The sequence below is a fragment of the Battus philenor genome, unplaced genomic scaffold (assembly GCF_028537555.1).
Source record: "Battus philenor isolate CCGP_79_NKW_IND1 unplaced genomic scaffold, ilBatPhil1.0.hap1 SCAF_26, whole genome shotgun sequence".
NCBI classification, from domain to species: Eukaryota; Metazoa; Arthropoda; class Insecta; order Lepidoptera; family Papilionidae; genus Battus; species Battus philenor.
The window spans coordinates 1,385,917-1,411,098 of NW_027181689.1; the positions used below are offsets into that span (position 1 = coordinate 1,385,917).

Below are 25,182 nucleotides of genomic sequence, written 5' to 3' on the forward strand. Positions count from 1 at the left end.
ATAAGAAGTATTTTTAACTAAGGATATGTTAATTTTTTTTAATCCATGGGGTGCTTTTACAATACCGAATTAAAATCTGAATTATTAAATATTAAAACTGGTATTATTAATAAAAATTTACTAATTATATTTTTATGTATCTCAGTTGTTATATTGACTATTATACTTTATGCATTTGTCTAAACGAGATCTATTCATTGGGCAGTAGACGTAAAACATAAACAATCACTTTGTATTGTCGACACAACTGCTTCTTGATGGAACCATATTCAGTTCACCTGATATAGATTTTAATACAATCAAATTGTATACCATCAAAACAATTTCTTGTAATAAATAGTAATAATATTATTTTAATATAGATTTATATTGTTCATAAATTAAATTTTTATCAATTAATGTACCAAACACATCCAAAATACCGGTATTTTAAAAATCGTCCGGATTTCCGGTACAGTAAGCCCTACTATGAGGGTAGGCATATGTCCAGCTGTGGACATTCAACTAAAATGTTGTAAAAATTAAAATAAAAAACAACTAGGAATTAACCTTTTGAGACTATTTTGCTAGATATATGTCTGAACTAAGTGCTAATATTTATATAAAAATATAGTTTTCTTATTGTAAAAATGATAAGAAGGCTTTATTAGCTTTGCACACGGTACCAAATTAGGGTGATCTGTGATCTCTCCCTATATTTCAATGATGACCACTTTATTTATTAATGAAATGTGATATTATATACAAGCTAAAAAGAAAATTGGTGAAAAAACAACAGACACGAAGTCGAGGACTCAGAGTTTGTTGACCTCTGGTTTGTGATAACTTTATAGTTTATCATGTTATTAACATAATAGCTCTATATCAATTGTAATGTGAACGTAAAGTGCTATCTATACTAGTGGTTATCTGCGGCAAAAAGACAAGATTCCATATTATAAATACAATTTCAGTGAGAAACATTTATTTTTTAAGTCTACCAAATTTGTTTGATTGTTTTATATTATATATTCTCTATTCAAAGTGTTGTTATTTTTTTATTTAATTATAATAATGCACTGTAATTCTCTCTAGCCATCAGCAAATATAAATCTTCTGTATTGTCAACTTAATTACAAAATGTATGTATATTACACATTGCCATATATATTTTTACCAGCGACTCACCTGCACCACTCGGCACAGGACATCACGTCATTCACAATGGTACAAAAAACTACTCACACCACAACACCCGTTCTAATGGGACGGCCACCCGCTCTCTAACCATGAACAGCGTGGGCGAACCGAGGTTGGATCTGGATCCATCTTTTGCCCGCCTGTGGACCACAGGCTGCCATCATAAGCATATACACAACATCAGCACTTCACATATCATATATCCTATCCCGGTAAGTGTTATATATATATATATATACAATAGACATGGTATTTCTTATATATATAGTATTGTTTTGTGTCGAATATTACACACCTACTTGTTATTTTAGCATCTCTCCGAGTTGTATAAGAAGATAACCTATAAAGCAATCCACCATTGGACATACATAGTAAAAACAAAAACCGTGCGTTTTGGCAGCAAATTATACTTTGACGTTTTCTAACTAGTTAAACAGACTAAATAGAACACAATTGCAAATAAATAAAACACAAGTTCGATATATTTATTAAATAATTATTATTTTTAAGGCACTTAAGTACATTCATCGAAAAATACAATTTTAAAAACGTTTTTATGTATAACAATGTCTTAAAAATTAAATTATTGCTATTTATTAGTATATAGACAAAAGTCGAAATAAATTTCAATTTTACATGCTCATTTAGTGACAGTGAAAATTGAGTCAAGTTGTATCTAATATAGTAACATGTAGGTTTTGGATTTCAGTCCAAAAACAAAGTAAATACAACCTAGTTTAGTATGAAATAAATCGTATTTAACATACAGGATGTTTGGTTATAGGTATAAAAGCTTGTAAAGGAAAAAAATGTATAGCTGGATAGTAACATTTATTTTTACACTTATTTCCGATCATTTTTTTCTATTTGTATATGACATATAGTAAACAATGATTGATGAATTTTAATTCGTCATAATTCGAATTTTAAAATTGTTTTTTTTTTTTAAATATTACGTCAATATTTCTGAATTTTAGAAAGCATGTGTCCTACAATAATTGACAGCAAATGAGATATACATTCACCCATTTAAAGTATAAAACACAAAAATTATTTAAAAATTCATTTCAAAGATCTAGGAATGGTATATATGCATGTTTACTATGTTTTTTGTGCTAAATCATTATGGAGGCGGCTTCAATAAGTTTAAGATAAATTTGACGCACCTACGTTTGAGCCTCTTTACTATATTTATATTAAAATTATCATTATGTCTCCTGTTATTATTATATATAGAAACATAACTTCTCAAATTACCATAGATTTATTAAATTATAATGATATAATACATTTTTAAATTCCATTCTAAAAGAGCATTTGTTATATTTCTAGTCTGCTTTAAGCAAAATACAATTCAAATTTACATGTAAATGTCTATATGTATAAAGATATTTTGAATTTGAAAATGTTATCAAGTCCATAAGGAATTAGAAATGAGGTATTCACTCTAAATTTTGCTCTTAAATTTTCAAATATATCAAAACATTAAACAAAACAAGCTATGGTCGCTCATCTCACTCGTATACTGTTATTAGGATTATTACAATGCCAATATATATGTATATATATATATTTATAATATATGTTACAATCTTAATATATGGACGGTTTGTATAATTAAATTATATACTTTAGTATTAAAGGCCTCATATGGTCCCAATATGAATACATATATAGAAGAATTTATTGGAAGACACATTGAAAATATTTTTAACCTAACAAAACAATTACTCCTAATTACAACTAAGTTTTTCTTTTATCTATATTTTCACTTATATGTTGGTACATTATGACATATTACAAAATTAAGTAGACACGGACCATAGGTTTTCATCATGATTTCAGACATGGACTTCTAGTCCTGGACATAGGTCATTTAGATTTTCATTAGGACTAGTTGGAAGCGGGTCTGGACCACCAGTTCTTAACAAAGTGATGACTTTGTGAGTGAATCTCCTAATCTTGGTACCTAATCCATATGGCTTGCTCATTGCCATTTCAATCCACTGGGTTGTGCGCTTTCGTTCATCTATATCTGATCTCTTCACTTTTGATTCAATATTTTAAAAAAGTATCTCTAGCATAGCCAAAACAATTATTGCAAGAGGTAAACCTCCCACAAAGATATCTTTAAGATGATATACTATTATCACCATGCTTGGCAGGCAGGTTGGGATTCGCAGTGTGGTATTATGGTATGCAGAGCTCACTGCCCTTAGAAACATGTCTGTGATCAGCGATAAACACATAATTAAAGCAAAAAGTGTGAATAATATAAGATTGTATCCAGGGAATTGAACCTGCTACAATTGCATATCCCAGTCCATACCCTGTGTTACCACTGCACATATGATTTTTATTTTCACTTAATTTATATATTAATGAAGCAACGAATTTGAAGAACTAAATTCTTTGAAAAGGTGATGGATGGATGATAAAAACAGGTTGACATCCTTACAAGAAAATTGTTCCAATGGCATATAAGATATGAACATCCTTGCTCAGGTGTTATTTATATTAAAATAAATTGTGATAAAACCTCCCAAATATTATATCAAAACCGGTGTCGAGAAAAATTTGTTAACTTGGTTAAATTAACTAAAGAATTTTAATCGTAAAAATTTACCAAATTCACCATCATGTCAAAGAAACTTAGGCAATCCATTTAGCAAAATCGTTACTTAAGTATGTGAGGTGTTTATATAAAAATGTAACATTTTATAGTGAAAATATGCCAAAAAATTTTGGTAGAAAAATTCTAGCCGAGGTGATGAAGATGATACCAAGAATTCAATGGCGAGGAACTTACCAAAATCGTTACTTAAGTATGTGAGATGTTCATATAAAAATGTAACTTTTAAATGAAAATATACTAAAAAAATTTGGTAGAAAAATTCTAGCCGAGGTACCTGAAGATGATATCAAGAATTTAATGGTGAGGTACTTACTAAAATCGTTACCGTTATCAGTTAAGTGTGAGTGAACTGTTCATACAAAAACAAAAATTCTTATAGTGTGAAAATTACCAAAAAATTTGGTAGAAAAATCCTTACAAAATCTTAGTGTAAATGCAGAAGATGGTGACGAAATCTGTTGAGTAAGTTAAACTGGTCAACTTCTTATTCTTAAAACAAAAACCGCAGTAATCTTGGTTAGTAAGTCACGAAAACTCCTGATCAGATAGAGGGAGCTAGCGTTCTGCGTTCAGTAGATACGGTATAACCTCGTCAATGGATACATCGCCCACGAAGCCGACGAAGAACACGTCCTCTATGAAAGTGGCGGTGAAGGTCCTGAGCGCCGGTAGCTGCAGCAGCAGGGTGGCTACGCGCTCGTCATCTGGTTGGCAGAGTACCCTCAGGGATCGCAGTACCCGTGTCTGGTACTCTTGTAGTTTCCTCGTGAGAAACTCTGGTACTCCATCTGTAAAATATTCTTCATCACATTTCCTTCTTAATCAATTCATGTTACATTCAATAAAAATCGCGACTGCGTGGTCACAATTGGGAGTTTGAAGAACTAATTTGAGTTTTTAATTAATGTTACCATATATATTATTCCTACTATTAGTACTGTCTTTGAGTTTTGCCAATACACAACAAGCGTTTGGAAGGAAGCATTGATATTGTTTCTTCTGAAATTTCCTATTTTAATGCGTTCGCTTTCCAAAGTAATAGTAATGACAATCAAGTTGATTCAAGCCATTTCAGACAAGCAATTCATTGTGTATGTCTATGGGCTTGGTTCTTGCAGATCTCATTCTTGCAGCGAACTTTGTCCATTGTTCTCCTGGTGACCTTGATCCTCCAAAGGTCCATAAACGACCACATATCCATAACTCATAACTGCCACCACATACTGGTTATAGACCTTTGACAGGTACGAAACGGAAATAGAAATTCTATATTCATACATCATCATTCTATCATCATTCATCATTCTATATATCATGCAATGCCAATGAATAATGATCTTTACTACCTGGTGAGAAGAGACACAGGGCCCGCAGGTGTGCGTGCTCCGCCTCAGTCACGCGCAAGTTCTCCATGCCGCCCACGAACTGGTGCAAGCGAGACAGAAGACTGCTCACTTCAGCGATGCGTTCATCGGAGTAATCCGCTATAGTTATCTGAGGACAGGACTCCTAGTAGATATAAAGATATGAATTACTTCACTATGTGAGATACAGGGTGATTGGTTATTGGTGTAAAAATTTTAAACCATTTTATATCTATTTCCAATCATAAAACGATCACTGTGAAAAATGTTACATTAATTTATTATTTTATAAATATCCCAGACCAATTACTTTGAGTAAGTACAAATTCTGAAACGACCTTTCTTTCTTAAACCATTGATTCTTAGATAGTGTGCACCACGCCTGTATTGATAGTACATTATATAACATATACTCCTACCTCTTTATTTTACACCTCGGACCAATCGCCATATATAAAGTAGGTATAGAAGTCTGATCATTTTAACAAATGACAACATCAGAAAATAAGAGAAATTGTTAAGGTTGAGAGAGAGAGAGGGGTGAAAATAAGGTTTATATCCCTATCCTAAAGTATAATATTTTGACTCTACTCTGCTTCGCAAGATGTTGTAATTGTAAAGAAGTAGCAGGACGAAACTCCACAACAACACATCTTCATACAATTTCTATCACACATATCATTAGCAGCTTATACGCACACATATATATTAGCAAAAAAAATAAACATACACCCTCTATAACCTCTTCTATTTTAGCCGAAATTGAATTTCGATGTACTTGAGATTCGATTTGTCAGAAACTCCTGACCTCTGTCAAACTGACATTTACAACCAGTGTTGCACACTCTAACAGAAAAGTGAAAAAAATATATAAATAAAAATTTGTAGTTATGAGTGCATAAAATCATCTACATATTTTTACACGGCAATAATTTTAAAAACACGTGAAATAGTATGTTTAATTTTAATATGGGGTTCATATGGGATACCTATACACATTATAATTACATATATTTTAAACTAATTTTATTATAGTGTTACCAAAACCGCTATACCGCGCCTAAGGTTTTTCATTTCGCCTTTGCCACGCTTTTTTAAAGCGTAGTACCGCGGTTCGATAGTACTATAAGACAAACTTTTTGTTGAAACCCTATATATTAAAGGTAAGTATAGTTACCTCGGCACGTGCGTTGCGTGCATGGCGTGCGTGTGGCTCACGTCGTGCGCGCAGCTCGCGTTGCAGATGTGCCCCCAGGTGGGGAAGTAGAGTGGAAAGCTGCAACGCCGCCGAGCACCTGGACAGGCCCAGCGTGAACAACTCCGGCCAGGATTTGCGTAGCAACGTCGCTTGGATTTCAAATCTGTTTAACAAACATTTAAAAAACTTGAATCGCTTAGAGTTCCCTTATAACACTATCTTTCAACTATTCAAGAATCTATGGTTTCACAAATAATAAATAACATAATGACCATATTGTAAGAAAAAGTTTTAGGAATAATAATAATGTGACTTATTTCACAGAGATCACTGTATACAGTTAAATTGGAAGTAGGTGTAAAAGCTTTAAAGGTTTTCCTGATATATTAACCATATATGGGTTAACGTGAATGACCTATATACCAAAGTATTAAATTAACGCGAAAGATCTATTTACAATATTAGATTAACGCGAACGGAACTATATAAAGTTTAACGCGAATAACCTATATATATATATATATATATATATATATAAAAGATTAGTTTAACGCGAACAAACTGTGTACAATATTGCCAGTAGAAGCTTGTAACAGAACTCCAGAAGTGTAAGTAAAGTTAGTTATACTCACGGTAGGGCTGCGGCGACGGGAACGGCGAGGGTCCAGCGTGCCAGAGCGTGCAGAAGACGGGCTCCGGCCTCGCATGCCGCGTGCAACCTCAACGGGGGCGGCGCGTGAGCAGGCAGCGCTAACGCCAGCCGCTGGGACTCCGCCGTGCTCAGTATTCCCACCTCTGCACCTGTACCAACAACATTTACCTTCTTAGCCTTACGATATGACTAGAGGGAGACCACTTTAAATGAAAACAAGTGTATTCCCTTTATTTTAACAACGCGTAACTATTTTTTACAATCTATATTCGACTAAAAATATCCGTTTTGAATTAACATTTCACCATTTTGATGATGAAAATTTTCTATGGGTGAAAATGATCGACAAAATCAAAATTTCTGCTTCGTAAAATAGAAATTATAACAATGATTATGGCCTTGTTTTTTGGGTATCGTGGCGTTCTTACAGGCAGGGGTAGTACACTTGCTATCGAAATAAATGACCCTTAAAGTAACTTACCTTCATTCTGCTGCGTGTCGGCATGTATTGCAGCCAGTGGAGCCTCCGAGGGCGAAGCGCCATACGCCGATTGGAGATATTCATTTATTGCCCCTGCCAAGTCCAAAAACAAACACAAGTTTAAAAAAAAATTAAATGGTCAAATTTTTTCAAATCCACACCAATAATGTTTACTTAGGCTATAGATATTGTTATTATTTGAATTTGGAATTTGTCATTTTTAAATAACTGTTCGTTATTTTCTTATTTTTGCTGCAATATTGTTGTAATATTCATATGGAGTGAGGTGATAAAGAGAACCGAAATGATGTGATTTTTAAAATCTTCCGTATTCTTCATTTCAAGTCATTGTTATGTACCGGGCTATTATTATGCAATCTCTTTTTGTGAACTGTTGAGTATTATACTAACATCAAAACTTAACTCTAGGTCGTTTATTAAAACCATAAGTAAATTAGCGGCCAAAGAGCTGAATATTCTGGGGAAGCTTCGGCAGTATTTTACACCAAGACAACTGTAAGTCTATATTTAGAACAAGTAGAAGGCCAGTGGCCACGAGGTTGGCCAGTGCGACCAGCTGGCAGACCCAAAACCCAATTATGTAACACAACTCTGGTCATGTGTAGTTTTGTAGCCATTAAGGAGTAAATAGATTTTTTCTATGTAAGCATGCAGCATTGTAGACCTTGTCATCATCTGGTTAGACAAAGGTCAATCGCTTTACCGATAAAGAATAAAAAACAAAAAAGATGAGACAGCACCTATCATCTTTCATAAGGGAAATGAAGCTGTTGCTGGTGATCGTTTCCCCCCAACTATATTTCACAATCTACTCGAAGTCTGACGAACTTTCCTTGTATTGAAACCTTGCCCCCATGAAATGCCCATAGAGGTTGACACCATTAACCCATCACATAATATTGAAATTCATCATTATTTCAGAGACAGGACTTCCACTGTTCGACATAGGTATAAATCTGTGGAGATTTTCAATCAAATCAAAATGGTAAATACTCAGAACTGTTTTATCATATTTTGTCTAAAAATCTACTAGATGGCGCTAGTCAATAAGCCTCATACGTAGTACTGATTTACCGACGTTTTGCTCTCTTTAAAATCACCCTGTATGTATATAACATGTGCTCTAAAACATATACAATTTTTTATCACAAGGTCCAAGAAGACAGGAACATAATTCTGTCTTCTTGGATCTTGAAGACAAAATATTGTATAAAAAAAAAAATTGAATTAAAACTTACCAAATTGTCCCATCTTGAAGAGGTTTTTAGCAAGTTGAGTCTGAAGCATGAGCTGTTGACGCCTGGCACCTTCGATATCCCCTGGATTGCCTGTGTTCAGGTAGGGGGACACCGGGTTGCCTTTATTGAAGGCTACAGCGGCTGCAAGGGCGAAGTTCAACGCAGGAGCTGACGGGGACACCGCCCCGAACGCATCAGCTGGCTCCTCTTTTGGATTTATCTGCAGAACCGTTTCAAATACATGTTACCACCAAACAATATCCTTTTTAACAGATATTTCAGTTATTTTTTTGCACATAAGAATATATACACTTATTACACTAATTATTCTTTTTTGTTCGAGCATGAATAACTAAAAAACTTTTTTTTCACCAAGACCAGGGTTTATGAGTAAAATTAGAATTTTGACCATTAACACGGGTCTTGGTCCAGACCGTGATAAACATGCATGCTTTTTATCAAGCATCGATGAATAGTTGCAAAATCGATTTTTATTTTTATAATTTGTACTTATGGACTGAATTTTCATTGTACACTTGTTTTAATTTTTTTTGTAGTAAAAACATATTTGCCTAAGTTTTATTAGATGTCTAAAATATCAACTGCAGGTCATAGGTCTCCCCCTTGACTTGACCTTGACTATATCAGTAGGGGGCACCTATACCACTGTGATATTACTTCCTTTGCCCTATTGCTATTGTTTCTGAAGATGTTAATGCTGGTAGCCCTAAGGTTTTTACAGCTTCATCGGTACTGAGTTCACGGAGCGGAAGGGTTAGTGAACTGCAACTTCTTTTGTCCAGTTTTTGAGAATATATTTATATTTTTCTCATCATGCATGATTTCTTAAAGTTGTCGATAATTTTAAATATTCATGAATTGCTTAGAAGAATAAATTTCTGTATCCAACAAAATGGAACTCATTTCTAGCAACTAATTAGTTAATTTACCCTTCTTTTCGTTTAATTAAAAAAAAATAGATTTCATCGTTTTCTTTGTGTTTAATTTTCCACGTTTAGAGATATGTGATCCTTATGATTGACCCTATCGATAGGCGCTGTAAAAGTGCAGGGTGTTATTTTTTCGCATTTTACGCAAATCGAAAATAATTAAATATCGAAAATCTGAGAATGTAGTTCTGTTTGTTTTAAAAAATAAAGAAATGTTTCCTTTAAGTAAAGTTGTCCATCTCCAGTATGTACAGTACTTTTTCTCCAGGTGGCGTTAAAAAATTACAGCCTGTATAAAGTTTTGAATAAGTATATTTAGGTGCCACTACATATAAATAGAAGAATACAAGGGAACAAGCCAATCCCACTCTCTATAACGCGAATTTCCTGGACCAGCATGGTGAACAATGCTGAGAATTTATAATATCTAAAAGTTACCATCACAGTAACGGAGTAAGTTTATTAACAGGTACCTGTGCATTTTGTGCCTGCCCAGCGAGACCCAGAAGCTTGGAGTAGACTGCACCAGGCCTCTCATGGATGCCGCTGTCCCGGGCCTCGCCCTTCGCCTTGTCCACAATAGGCTTCCGCTCATGTTGGACCGCTGTCGGTATAGTGCAAGAATTACTGCCCATAAGATTATATCTACTATTTCTTATATCTTCAAATGGACAATTCACAACTAGTTTGCATAGATAATATGTTTGGTAACTATAACAATTTTCACAGGAGCGAGTGAAAATATGTCTGCTTCAGAGTTACATATATTAATTTCTCCATCTTCTTTCTTCCATTGAACAACAATACATATGGATTCACAGTATATATATATATATATATGTATATACATATAAATGTATTTATATATATATATTTATATACATGTATATAAGTTTGAAATCACTTCAACCCGCACTAAATGTTTTGATACCACTTCTATAGTGTGAATAGACAAGGTATACTACTCGGTACGGTATACAAACTCTACTCTACTTAATATCAAGTCTATAAACCTTATGGTTCCTGGGATATTGTGATGACTGATTTAAGTAATAATATCTTTAATATCTATATAAGAGATAAAGGATTCTTAATTCATGACATTTTAACACTATACTGACCGGTGACGAGTTAACTCGTCTTTTCATGTCCAAACGTTGATGACATGTGACGAATTAACTCGTCATTGCACTTGCATTATCTGTTTAAATTTATAACACCAAGGGCGGTAAAGAACATTGCAAAAACTTGGCTTATCGTGTTTAGTCTTGTCTGCTCTATAATAAAAAAAAATACTTTTCCCGGTATTTCAACCATGACGGAACGTATTAGCGAAGAACTTTTTGATGAATTATACGCGGATGGTTCATCTGATTGTCCGAGTGATTTCAAAATAAATTGTAGTGATTCCGAAAGTGATGAATCTGACATTATACCACTAATACCGCAAAAGAGAAATGTTATAGAATCAGATAGTGAAAGTGAATTTGAAGATTGGAATGAAAATGACTTTACACCTTTGGAGGATTATTCAAACATTTCTGGTGTAACTGTAGAATTAATATAAGTATGAAGTGAATCATATATAACATTGTTGGTACTCACAGTCACTCCGCATGCCGCAGGCGAGACACTTCTGCAATCTGCAGTACTGGCACCGGTTGCGGTGGTGTTTCGTCACCTCGCAATTCATGCTGCCGCGGCACTGGTACCCCAACTTCTTGCGGATTGACCGCTTGAAGAAACCTTTACATCCTGCAAACATTCATTCATCGGCAATGAAATACATTATATCTTCCAAATTAACCACTATAGTTCTTTCGCGTTAAAAATCACTTTTTTAACGCGAATAGAGTTAATTACATTACTCTTTAAAAGTTTTTTTTACCAAAAACTTGGAATAAAATCCCATTACAATGCAAAGAAGTTTTTATGTACATAGATGCTGTTTTAAAGATATTGTGAAAGAGGCCACAAAAAAACTTTCTGTGTCGTTATGGGCTCTTTTCAGACCGGGAAGCATTTGGAACCTTCAAACTTTAAGTTGAAAGAAGATTACACTTTGTTTATTTCAATTGCTCAGTCAGAGACAAGGGGGCAGGGTGCTGAGAGCTCCCAAGGAAGCTTTGGCTCGGGCCATTACCTACCACAGTTTTATCAAATTGGGAGGTTATAGAAGAGTTTGATCTGGAATTCTTCCCGTAACATACACAAGTGGTCACTAAATTATTTTATATTGATAATAATAATAAGAATAAGTATTATTCTCTACATAACACTTAGTATAACATGAATAATTCTGTGTAATAGCTTCAAGTATATATGAATCTCACCTTCACAGCTGATAGCACCATAATGTCGACCCGAAGCTCTGTCTCCGCAGACAATGCACAGCTCCAACCCACCGACATCACCGCCTGCACTGTACTTTAGTTCCATCTGGTCTTGAGTTTCCATTTTAACTGGAAACATATATTGTAAATCAGGGGTGTGCAACCTTTTTAATCAATGGGCCAAATATTTAAATTTTGTTTGGCGGGTCACACATACTGTAACACTTAATAATAATTAATAATTTACAAATTTTTATTATTTATAAACATTAAAATAAGAAAAAATACGAATTTTAATGAGAAATTCGGCAAGGTATTTTTGATACAACGGGCATATTATGCATTTATTATGAACTGGACCAAAACCAAAGATTATGGTATTCCTAAAACAGTATTTTATTGCTGTATAGATAAGTTTCTATAATCAATGTCATAATTATAATAAAAAAGAAATTGTGGGTGCCTGTGCTTGAATAAATATGTGTGTAAAAAAATTGGTAGACATCATTGTCATAGTTTCGTAAAAAAAGACTAAATATAGATGACGACTGGATTCTGTCTAGATAGCTTGATCTGTTAGGGAGACCGGAAAGTAATGTTGTTTCTGTCAGCATGTTTTACAGAAAAACCGAGTGATTTTTACCGCTCCACATTGATTTGTATACTAAATGGTAAAAGGTTGTTGATAATAACATATTAAAAATGTAGTTGCATGAATTTAACTACAAACCGACATTACTTTTCATTGCCCCTAATAGAAGACCTACCAGAGAAATTTGTACTCTATTAGTAGCTCTCTCTATTTTGTGCATGAAAGTCATATATAGAAGAACAATCTTTACCAATCTAGTTTATTTTATACAGGATGAAACTAATTGCTTTAAACAGATGCAAGAGGTATCTACTTTTGATAATAAACCCACTAGTTCTGATTTCAGATGAGACTTTGAGCAAATTTTATGGTTTCTACCCATCAATACATATATCACTATCAAAGCATGTAATATATATACTGGATACTATGGGTGCATTGTCAGTATTGGTTCCAGAAGAACAATCAGATACTGTCTGTCTGTTTACTGTATTGCTGTCTTGCACTCTCCTTTGTGGAGTAGATTTTGCACTAAATAAGCAATTTATATAAATATAAAGTGCCTAATTAAGAGACCTACAGAAAAAAAACATCAACAGTGCTATACACAATAAAAACAAGGATGATATAATATTTGGGCTACATGATGAGAAACTCAAAATATGTGCTAAAGCTAGTTATTAACCAGGGTACAGTTCACAGAAAACAAAGTGTGGGCAGAAGACTAAATATTTAATGGAATCAGGCATTACCTTGCGAAAGTCCATCCTGAGTATGAAAAGGACCAATATTTAGCTACTTCCGCACAGTGCACCGCTCCCCAGCCTGCTGATAAATGCATATGTGGCAAACAATGCGAGTTACACAACTGCCACCGTTAAACCATTCAATGTGATTGATGACTCAGGAGTGCATTTTGGAAGTGGCTCAATATAGGTCCCTTTTCTTACACAGAAGACTAAAATTATGGCTAAAAAACATACACCAAAGGTTTGGAACAAGCATCCTTTTGCTTTTCAAAGTCATGGCATAAAAAATTAAGATTTTCCTAATGGTCAACCTTCATAACATGGAACTGTTAAAAGAAGAATTTTCATAATAATGGAGGATATTAAGTTTATATTTAATACTAATTTACCAAATTTTACAGATGTTCTAAATTTAAATTAATAGTAATAAATTCACAAGGTTTATAAACAAGTTGCCATAAGATTTTAATGTGTATACGTTATTGTTGGCTAGGTAAAATCTTTTTGAGGATAAAACAAATTAAGAAGGTTACACATTTAACATACAATTTTGACGAGCCAGATTTTCATGTAATTGTAGTTACATCGTACTAGAATAATACAGGCGATAATAGTTAAAATATTAAACTAAACAAGTTTATCTGTCTAATAATTGTGGTAAAAGGAAATATCAAAGTTCTTCATGGCCTTTCACTTTGACATATACACGGCAACAATATTTTATGGTTTTGCCTCGTGCTATTTACGTGGGCGTACAAATTGAACTAACATCTTCCGCAAGAAAACACAAGACTCCATGATTAATGGTGTGGAAAATAATAAAAAACTATCATTGGACTACAAAACAGTTATTTACCTTTGGTTCTGGTGTATTGTTATATATGTCACTGGATATTTTCGTTTAATGATTTTAGTTGTAAGATAAAACAGTTTACGAAATCATAACTTGGTCAAAATTAATTCCCGTATGTAATATTTATGGAGAAATTATAAAAATAAACAAGCTACATGGCCGATCTAGGTGAATGGTACAAAACGTGAACATAAACACGAATGAATGATAGATTGATTTGCAACTGCGGAGTGGCAAGGAACTGTTTATTGACGTTCAAAAATACGTTTTTATATATTATATTTAGTTAGTTATTATAAAATAAAATACAGTTTAGTTTTTATAACGAAAATTAATACAATGTAGTGGTAAATTATCAAGATTATTAATAATTATTATTTCATTTATTTCATCACAAAAAAATTATTAATACCTTTGCTTTTAATGAAATAAATTTATAGGTGTTTTACAAAAGTACTCTTGGAAGGGTGCGACAATTGAATAATTTTAATTACTTTCTTAAAACGATATTACCTGATTCCCTGTTAATTCTGTGACTTAAATATAATTTTAAATTTTGTTCGTCTATATAATTTATTGCTAAAACCTCTTAAACATGGTTGACGGAAGCCCACTCAACACTCGTAATTTTTTTATTGTGATTAAGTCAGTTGTACATTGTTTAATTAAAGTTTTATTGCTTTTTGCAACAAATCCCCTTATTTGATGATCCAGTGTGGTTAATTTTGTAAATTTGTAGAAATGGTCCTATTTTCTTTTTATTAATTTGTTGCAATATTGTTTAAGATAGAAATTCCGTTTCAAAAAAGAAATGCTAAACAATTTTCATTATATTTGTTAGTTGAGCTAAATGGGTTCTTGTATAATTTGTACATTTCCTACTATTAACTCTTTTTGGCAAATACAGTATAGTGGAATAATTTCCAGAGGTAACTATTCATCGGTATTACACCTACTTAAAATTTGTACTTGTGATAAGCAGTAATATAATTATTTAATTTTTAGACAACAAATCGTAAAAAACTAGAGTAGTGTCATTTTGACAATCTAACAATGTCATTGTCACATGTTAACAAGTGTCAAATAAATGTGACCGCGTGTGGTTATTTTTCCAGTTCTCTAAACGTATTATTTTCATGAAAACAATAAAGTTAAAATGGGAACTATAGAAATGGAGGAAGTAATTGATAAATTTAATTTGCTGACTGAAAAACCTGCTAAGTATTTGGCGGTACAGGATGAAATTAAAAGTGATGTTAAAAACTTAATCAAGACACTTTATGATATTACAAAGGCGGAAGAGGAGGTTGTAAAGGGCAATAACGATGTTCTACCGTATCTATTGGTCGAGGATTTTGATGAGGAACAGATCTGGCAGCAGGTCGAGTTGCAGAACTCTCAGTGTTGGGATCGACTCGTATGGGAAGTGGCTAACTGTATATCTAATAAAAACGACCTCACGTTCTCTGTTAAAATAGCAGAGGAGGACCACAAATCTGTTAAAGATGACGAAGATGGCGAAGAAGACGAGGATTTACATCAAGAAGATCTCAATGAGCAAGAAATTCAAAAGTCATCAATTAAAAGTAAAACAGTAAAACAAACACAGGGTAGTAAAATATCAAAGAAGAAAACATCAATTGTGGATGATGACTTCTTCAAATTAAAAGACATGGAGAAGTTTTTGATCAATGAGGAAAAGAATGAAGGTAAGAAGATAGACAGTGATGAGGAATCCATTGATATGTTTGATGATATTGATGATGAAGGATCTGAAGATGATGAAGGCAATGAAAAAGATATGAAGTACTCAGATTTTTTCGATGGTGAAGAAAATGACGAAGAACCTAAAGATAAGGAAGAAACTATTGATGAAGAAGAACCCATCGATGATGAAGAATTTAATGATGAACAATCAGAAAATGAATTGACTAGTAAACCTAAAAAGGGTGATAAAAAGGTACGGTTTGCAGAAGAATCATCAGAAGAAAGTGAATCCGATAATGACAAAAGTGAGACTGAAAATCATAACATAATGAATAACCTGCAGCAGAAATCGGATGAAAAGAAATCTGAGTTTGAGAAACGTCAACAGCGTTTACAGCAACAGATATCAAAGCTGGAGGAAAAAACCTTAAAAGAAGCTCCTTGGCAACTTAAAGGTGAAGTTGATGCCTCAAAGAGACCACAAAACTCACTCCTCCAAGAGGTCGTGGACTTTGATTTAACATCAAGACCTCCACCAATCATCACAGAACAAACAACAGTCACACTGGAAGACTTGATTAAACGTAGAGTCAAAGATAAAGCATGGGACGATGTTGTAAGGAAAGAAAAACCAGTTGACGACCAACTAAAATTCCGTAAACCGGAAGTATTAGACCATTCAAAGAGCAAACTAAGCTTAGCACAAGTATATGAAGCGGAATATTTGAAGCAGAAGCAAGCATTATCTGGGGAAGTTGTTGAAGAAGAAGAACCAGAGGAACACAAAGAATTAAGAGAATCTATGGAGAAATTGTTCTCACAGTTGGATGCATTATGCCATTATCATTACACTCCTAAACCTCCGCAGGCGGAAGTCAAGATAGTTGGTAACACGCCTGCTATCTCAATGGAAGAAGTCGCTCCAGTGGCAACTAGTGATGCTGCACTATTGGCACCTGAGGAAGTGAAGAAAAAACGTAAAGGTGATTTATTAAGTAAAGATGAGAGGACACAAACTGATAAGAAGCGGGAGAGGAGAAAGAAAAAGAAATTACAGCGTCTTAAAGGCAAGGTTACAAAAGTAACGGAGCAGAGAAATACAAAGAAGGGAGTTGAAGCGAACGTTAAATCAATTAAAACATCAAAAGCTTTCTTCCAACAGCTGAATGAGGATTCAAGTAGTTTATTAAAATTAAAAACTAAACGTAAGAATAAGGGTCAATAGTGAAATAAATATTTTGTTCAATTTATTACATATTTTTCTTGACAAACCACCTATTTATTTTAGATAAACAATGTAATAATCAATATTACATATGATAAACATAAACATGGTGACAGGACACTATTTCTTTGGCACATTTGTATCAGCAGAATCGAGGTATCTTATATGGAAAGAATTTAGCAAAATAGTATTATTAACAGAGTTCTTGGATCCTCTTGGTTTCCAGCTCCATAGTGTGACTTGGTTTAAGGAGCTTAAATTGGGGACCTCAGCTTGAACTACTATCATTTAAAAGGCACTTAACGTTCTGACTGGAGGTTTCTTGTGAGATTTGAACCTCGGCAAATATTTTGAAATGATGGTATGAAATATTCTTAATTGCATAAACATGGTTAAAAGGTTGTAATAATTTTATAAAGATAAGCATTATATGTTTAGCCAGTATCGGCATGCAAAAGTAATTAGGTATTATACCTGTTTTAACCCTTACAGTGCAAACCATTGATATATGATCACTACATGAATGTGCATAATGTGCGTATTGCGACGCTAGTACTATTGCGCAGTCTATAGATATTGATGTGAAACTGACGAAAAGCCTATTGAATATTTTGAATTATTTTTTACTTTCCTGCAGAACTATTTTTTCAAAAATCTTTACGCAATTTATGCAATCTATGCGAAAATTACCTCAGCACTAAAAGAGTAAAAACACTTCTACTTATAACTAGTTGCTTACATTACATATTTATTCTATTCAATATCATCTTAAAAATCCTTAACAGTATAGTAGCATTTATCTACTAACCATATCCTTAAATTATGTACAAATAGCCTTTGTGTTAGTATCCTTATGTGCAATGGTATTTTATTATATATAATAATGGCCATCAGCAGTTTTTCTTATATTGGGATGCTCTACCAGATGGCTTCACTAATGCTGTAATATCTCTCAATCTGGGATTTTGAATTTGTATAGTAAAATAACTAGGATATTTGAATACAAATGCACATATTTCCATAATGTAAATGTTTTGAATGTATGGTAACCATATATGCTAATTGGCTATAGGTGTAAAGATTACATAAATGAGTAGCTCATTAATTGTCTATCTACATGCTATTCGTACATGAATAGTTTCAGAAATAATGAATAAAATAGTGATGATTTATTAAAAAAAGGTGTTTTAAATTTTTTTAATGACGATATTTAAATTAAACTTTGTTTAATATCTGTCCCTGCAGATTGTACTGCTAAAGTTCAAAACTTTTTGCTGATATATGACATCTTATAGAGATGATTTTATATCTATAACTAATATAAAACATGACATAATATAAAACAAAACAATTATTTTGCTCTTTATTATATATCGAAATGCCACCTGGTAGTCATATAAAAACATTTGTTCTTATTGTAAAAACAATTTAAACCTCGGGCTTTCAAAAGAGCTGTAGGTTTGAAGACCTAAAAATTAGTTTTATCGCTATATTAAGGCAATTTATAAACAAAAGATGGCGTTGAAAATTATTTAAAGGATCTGTCAATGAAATGTGCGATTTATGTAAAATATTCAGATAATTATTAATTCATTCCAAAGTTTTTTTTTTAACATTTATATTATGTTGAATAAATTGGTTTTCAAGAAGATATCGTTTACATTTTTATTAATTTTCATTGCAAATAATATTTTTAAAATTACTGGGCCTTTAAGACATTTTGTTTTACGAGTGCATATGAAACCGCGCAGAATATTGTATTATATGTATATTTTTTATTTTTATGTAACATAACAACTTTTGCATAGATAATATGCTTTTTAAATATTATTAGCAAATATCATATTTAACAAAGGCTAGATAGAAAATTAAAGCTTAACCCGAATTATTTCTTTAAAATATATTTACAAATTATGACATTACTTTTGCACCACTTTATACAAAAATGTATACTTACGTCATTACTGATTATTTTCGCAATATCAGGCAAAAGATAATTCGGTGATATTTGATGAACGTAGCGAAGGAAGTGAAGCGATGAATGAACGGAAATTAGTATTGAAAAGAATGAAAGAAGAGTAAAGATATATCTTAAGAGGAATAACAGTAGAGCATAAAAATAAAGTGTGTGAAAAAAAATAGTGATAAAGGAATAAAAACCCTGTCCCAAAACAAGACGTTCCAAATATCGAGGGTCATTAAAACATATCAGGCAAGAGGAATGTTGGAAGGCCACACAGACTGTGGACTAATGACATAGTCCAAACTGCAGAGAAAGATTGGATGGACATAATTAAAGATTAAAAAAATATGGAAATGTGTCAAAATATCTTTATTCAAGTAGGCATTTATAAGCGCTTTTAATTCGTCTATTATTTTGACATTATAAGCAGTAAACTACCACTGGCTGCAACGCTAATCTGCTAACAGCCAACCAGAAACTCAACAGCTGCTCTTTCAAATAAAATTTAACAATTTTTCATGTGTAAATTATAATATCTACCATGTAAATGAGTCAACAAACCACGTTCCACGCATTTCGATCAACTAAAAACTATTGAGTACTATAAAAAGATTTATTTAATGATATACTTTTAATTTTTATATCATATTATAAATATATATATTTTCAAATCATATCACGGAATTTAGTTGATTAACCATATGAGGTAAAGATGATAATGTTACTAACTTTGAAAAGTAAGGAATGTGATATGAAATAAAGGTTTCACTATTATTGTTATTATATTTCTATACGTTATTTTTTAAGGGAAAGTTTTTTTTATCATTATTAGGATTTATATTCCATAGACTAGCGTTCGTGCCTTTGTTTTACATTCACGTCCATTATTTCGGATTTTTTTGCTCACATTTTTGTTTTTTTACTGTGTTTAAGTAAAAAAGTAAGTCTCTTAATCTCTTAATCTTAACGACGCCAATGTCAAGTTTTTTAAATTATGTTTCGTGCGACTACTTCCTCATCCCTACTCCATATTGTCATCCTCAGGTTGTGCGCCAGTATCTGGTTATCACATCTCTGTCATTCCTCTCGTCCGTGTGAGTGAGTTCGTGTGACGTGATATTGCTACCACCGAATGGTTACGTAATATATCCACAGGCAGTCGCAGATGTTGCGAGTTTTTTCTGGTTAAAAAGGGTAATTTATGGTGATGTAATTTGTGAATGGCCCCTGTTACCAGAGGCAGTCGGGATCACCACAGCTGGTGCTGGGTTAAAAAGAACCGGTAGCTTATAATCGGTGAGCTCAGCGTACCATTGCAGCCAAGCCAACAACAGTAAATTAGTAATTTTTATTAATTGAGATTTACACTTTAAAGTGTATATATAAAATGCGTTTAATCATCATCACTTTAGCTGATTGCCGTGTTGATGGATTTGCGCACTCCGAATACAGTAACATTGTCTTTATTGATGGGTGACTACTTTTGAGGCCTATCCATAGTGAGTTTAATTCATTTTCTATTTTTTTTGGCTATCTCTGAAATGGCTAGACCGATTTTGACGGCAATTATACTGTACCTGATGTAAAGAGGAATAACTTAGGCTGCTTTTGTTTCAGATAAAGATTAACAAAAAAAAAAAAACTTTTTTTTTAAATCTAAACCGCACCAAGCCACAGACACTGCTAGTTATAAATGAAATATAGATACATGCCGCTGTTTATACGTAAAATACAATTATTGACTTTTATAGTTTAATTTTAGCGATATTGAAAAAGGCTTTGATTTCAAAATCACGCCGTCATAGTGGCCTAAGGCTTGCTGTGTGAATTTTGTTTGATAGTTGCAATATGTGGCTTGTGGCCAACCAAACCATTCCGTTAAACCTTTTACGCGGCACACGGGCGACCTCCATATCGTAAATAGTTCAGTGAGAGATCTGTATGTAATATTCTAATTTTCATATCGTGACAGCCATAAATAAAATCAGAGATAGATTTACTATAAGTTAATTACTTATGAATATAATTGCGCGGCTTCACATGAGGTCAGATTAGCGTGTTTAACAGCCGGGCGCAGTAAAGACGGCGGATCGTGGAAGGCAAATGGCGGCCGCGACCGCGGGCTGCGGGGGGCGGGGTGGCGCGGGGGGCGGGGCAATTAGCGCGGGAAAAACGTCGCGATATGGCGCGAGACGAATCGGCGGAGCGGCGAGCTACGAAGCGAAAGCACAGACTATATTTTTTTTGAAGGTGCTAAATTATTAATCTATTTTTATATTCATTTAATATTTATGAAAATATTTATTTCATATTAAAATGACACACTCAATTTCACATATAAAACTATTTTAAAAAAATTTAAGGTAATGAATGTTTATTTCATATTAAAATGTCACATACACAGTTTCACATATAAAACTATTACAAAAAAAATTGAAGATTATGATAATGTCAATTAATGCGAGGTTCTTCCACTAGCACTGCTGGGAATGCGTAGTGCCTGGAAGGATGGCTTATAATCCTTCCGTTCGACATCGACAGCCAAAGTCACGTCCCGTTCTCGCAGACACATCAGAAACTCAAGATAAATATCTGTTCCTCATCAAAGTAGAGTAAAAACTTTCGTCCACGAGAAATTGTACACAGCTACAGTAGTGTTTCTAAGTCAAGATGCTGTACGCAAGCCCCTAGAGCCACCATGTTACTGGAGCGGTCAGAATAGACCTTCAAAATTGACGTGAATGGTAAAACTGCTACCGTGTCTGTTGAACTTCTGAAACCGTTACTCATTGCACGAACCTGATGCTGTTTCCTTGGTTCTAGCTTCAAGATCGTTTATTCAACGCCAGGACGGACGGCCCTTACGTTAGGACCAGTCGTTTCAAAAACGAGGTCTGGAAATATGAAAAAAAAACTATTGACACACGTTTTTCGGCTGCCGCTTGACACAGACGAGCTATATATATAACAGCTAGGTCACGTACGATTTGCTAAAACATTTTTTATTTTTTTTTTATTCGGACACATTGATTCTTTGATATAAAACGTTAAATACTTTTATTTACTAAATGTAAATACCTTTTTTAAATCTAAACTACATTTATTTTGATTTTGTTTTGAAGAATGTATTACTTTTATTCTAATGATTAGTAATTCAGCGTTTGATTGAAGTTGTTGACAACATAATTGTATATTTATGGCCGCTAGTAATATCTTGTATAGTTTTTTATATTTGTCTAAACTTTTACATGGTTTTATGATATTCATGTTCTCTTATCATTATTTAATTCAATCACCGGGATGGATAAAGAAGCAAAGGATGACTAAAAATGAGAATAACGAACAGGAGAGAAATGAAAATCTTAAATGAAAAATAAATAAATAAATATGAAATATTAATAAATGTGCACACTCCATATTATTTAGTAGCTCCGCGTCGGTGTCTATTGCAGTCCGTTGCCGCCTAGGAAGTTACGTAACGGCCGCTGTTACTTTTTAGTTCCGGGGTTCAAATGTTAAAAGCCCACCGCGCGCGCACTGTTATGGCAGGAGACGCCGCTTAGCGTGTAATTGCGCTTTTCATTTGTACCATCGCCGCACAAAAATGCACTTCGACGCTTTAAAAGCCAAACAAATTAGTGGTTAAGGATATAACCTTTATTCATGTATATTATAATTATCTCTCTCCCTCTATATATATATTAACAAAGTTTCAAAGTACTGTAATTATAGCCGGTAAAAAGTCATAAAAGTTAACATATAATCAATCAACGATTATTGCATTATTTTTATAGCCTCCGTAGTATATATTACTGTTACAAGATGGCGCTGTTTTAAATTACTTTCTTTAGAAACTGTCATATCTGTGCCAGCCATATTTAAACTACAGTATGATTAAATTTATAGATTGTTTAAGTTTAAAAGCTGTTTTAATATAAATCGTTTAGTAAAATATAGAAATAAATTTGTACAATTGATTAGTGATTTTTCGTCTCCCAATTCACATAAATTAAAATAAATCGAGTAATGTGTTGTTAAGCATAAAACTCGAGTATTATTTGACTAATTTGGTTAATTTTTTTTTATATTACATAATTTATATCAAGCACAAGTACCGTTATTTAAAAAAAGTAAAAATAACAGATTTATTTTCTGACACAAATAAAAAGTAAAATTAAAAAGTTGTACCTAGCTGTCAAACATTTGACTTGAGGCTGGAATATGAATATCCGTATTAAGTCTTTCAATGTACAAAACATAATAACAATTGTTTATTGTCACTCTAAATCAATAAATGTACTAATTACCTTATTAAATAATGTTTTATTTATTTAGGGGCAGAAAGTGGAGTTCTTGGCGTAAATACTCATTCAAAACAAGTCGAATAGTCAATGGCTATTGTTATCTCTGGTCTGTGAACAAACACATCTTTTAATTACAATAAGCATTACAATTCCAACCACACCCCTACAATATAATTAAATCTAAAAAAAAACATTACAATACACTATCTCTAGTAATATAATTAGAGAGACTTGCGATCGTAGCTCGCAGATTCGATTCCCGAGATACAATCTTATATAACTCACACTTTGTGCATTAATTATATAGGATTGCTGTCCATAAATAAGTTTCCAGATGATGAGTAGTAATATTTTATGTGTACTAATACATCTATATATAGAGTCGAAATAACTCCATACTCTCAATGTTATTGTAAAAGAATACAAAATTCATTATATATATAATTTTACAATGTATCAATCATATATATATTAAAATCAAATAAGTTTTCTTATAGTAAAGCCTAATGGGAAATACGAAAAGTTTTTCAGTTATATCAGCTGAAGGTAAATGAAATTTTTCGTCGAATTAAGCGTAGCGCAGTTCAACGGCGTAGCGCTCTTTTTAAGTCTGAATGTTTTAATTTCGACAGCTGTGGACACTCGCTGTATTCGGTTAAATTCGGCGCGTGTTTGTCTGTACATTCTTTTATTTTGTTTTACAATCATAGGAAACCTTACAGGCTAATCTGTATATTAAAAATGAATGTGCATGTCTTTCGTTACTTTATAATTTAAATAAAATCATACAATATTACCATGAAAACTTGGTGAATCATTAGGTAAATCCTCAATAAAGTGTAATTATTAATTTTGTTCCATACCTTTACATGTATATTATTGTTACAAAGAACGAGTTACAGAACCCTGTAAACAATAAACACTGAACTCTAGGATCAAGAACTGCTGTAAACACTCGAACTTATAAATTTTTGTGTAAATTTCTCGGAAATTTTAACCGAGTACTATCTCGAACTTACTAGAACCTTATCCGTAGTATAAACAGGTGTACTCCCCATGAAGACAATTTAGTTTTGTTTTTTGAGTTATAAAATTAAGATCTACGATCAGCGATATAAAGTGACTATTTGGTAAGTTTTTTGGTGATTTCTTGAGCGATTTGGAAGCGTAGTTTGGACTAAGCGAGAGTATACTTTGTGTTAAAGCAGTATTACCATCTGATTTGTGAATAAAGGAGTCCTTGTGAACCAGTGGTGTTTCATGGTGTTCATTCCGAGTCCCACAGTACGTAACATTATATCCAAATTTAACTGTCAGTGGAAGTATTTTAAACATTTTAAACAACTTATTATTGTTCTGCTTACACCTCATTTTTACCTCTTTGCTTACAAGGTATTTAATTAATACGATTTATAATTGTTTAATACTCTCAAGAAGTATTTTGAATGTAGAACTTTTACAATAGGTACATTTAAAGTAAAAAAATCTTTATTTAATTTGACAATTACAATTTGAATCGTCAATTATTATATCATTATAAGCAGTAAGCTACCAGCGGCTCGGAATGCTTATTTGCTGAGAAGAGCAGGCCAGAAATTCAACAGTTGCTCATTAAAATTAAATTTAACAATTTTGTGTACATTATATAATCAATCATATAAATGAGTCAACAAACCAAGTTCAAAGTATTTTCATCAACTAAAAACTCTTGAATTCTATAGTAAGCTTTATTTAATCA

The 25,182-nt window shown here is 32.9% G+C and overlaps 2 protein-coding genes across 3 annotated transcripts; one reads left to right on the plus strand and one right to left on the minus strand.

Moving 5' to 3' along the window:
• Positions 1–1,697: 1,697 nt before the first annotated feature.
• On the minus strand, positions 1,698–14,428 carry Hr78 (Hormone-receptor-like in 78). Of its 2 annotated transcripts, none has more exons than XM_068768555.1 (10): positions 14,249–14,428; positions 12,052–12,180; positions 11,324–11,473; positions 10,192–10,322; positions 8,769–8,988; positions 7,510–7,602; positions 7,009–7,177; positions 6,356–6,539; positions 5,161–5,308; positions 1,698–4,602 (listed from the first exon to the last, which is right to left on the minus strand). In XM_068768555.1, exons 2-10 carry the CDS (start codon positions 12,173–12,175, stop codon positions 4,370–4,372), a joined length of 1,452 nt encoding a protein of 483 aa, XP_068624656.1. In that variant the 5' UTR covers positions 12,176–12,180; positions 14,249–14,428; the 3' UTR covers positions 1,698–4,369. The 2 variants fall into 2 exon arrangements, with proteins under 2 accessions (XP_068624656.1, XP_068624655.1); XM_068768554.1 differs by having other exon boundaries at positions 5,161–5,323.
• An 893-nt stretch (positions 14,429–15,321) lies between these two features.
• Positions 15,322–17,198, plus strand: LOC137925218 (U3 small nucleolar ribonucleoprotein protein MPP10). Its single transcript, XM_068768626.1, has one exon. It carries the CDS (start codon positions 15,402–15,404, stop codon positions 17,175–17,177), a length of 1,776 nt encoding a protein of 591 aa, XP_068624727.1. The 5' UTR covers positions 15,322–15,401; the 3' UTR covers positions 17,178–17,198.
• Positions 17,199–25,182: the final 7,984 nt, after the last annotated feature.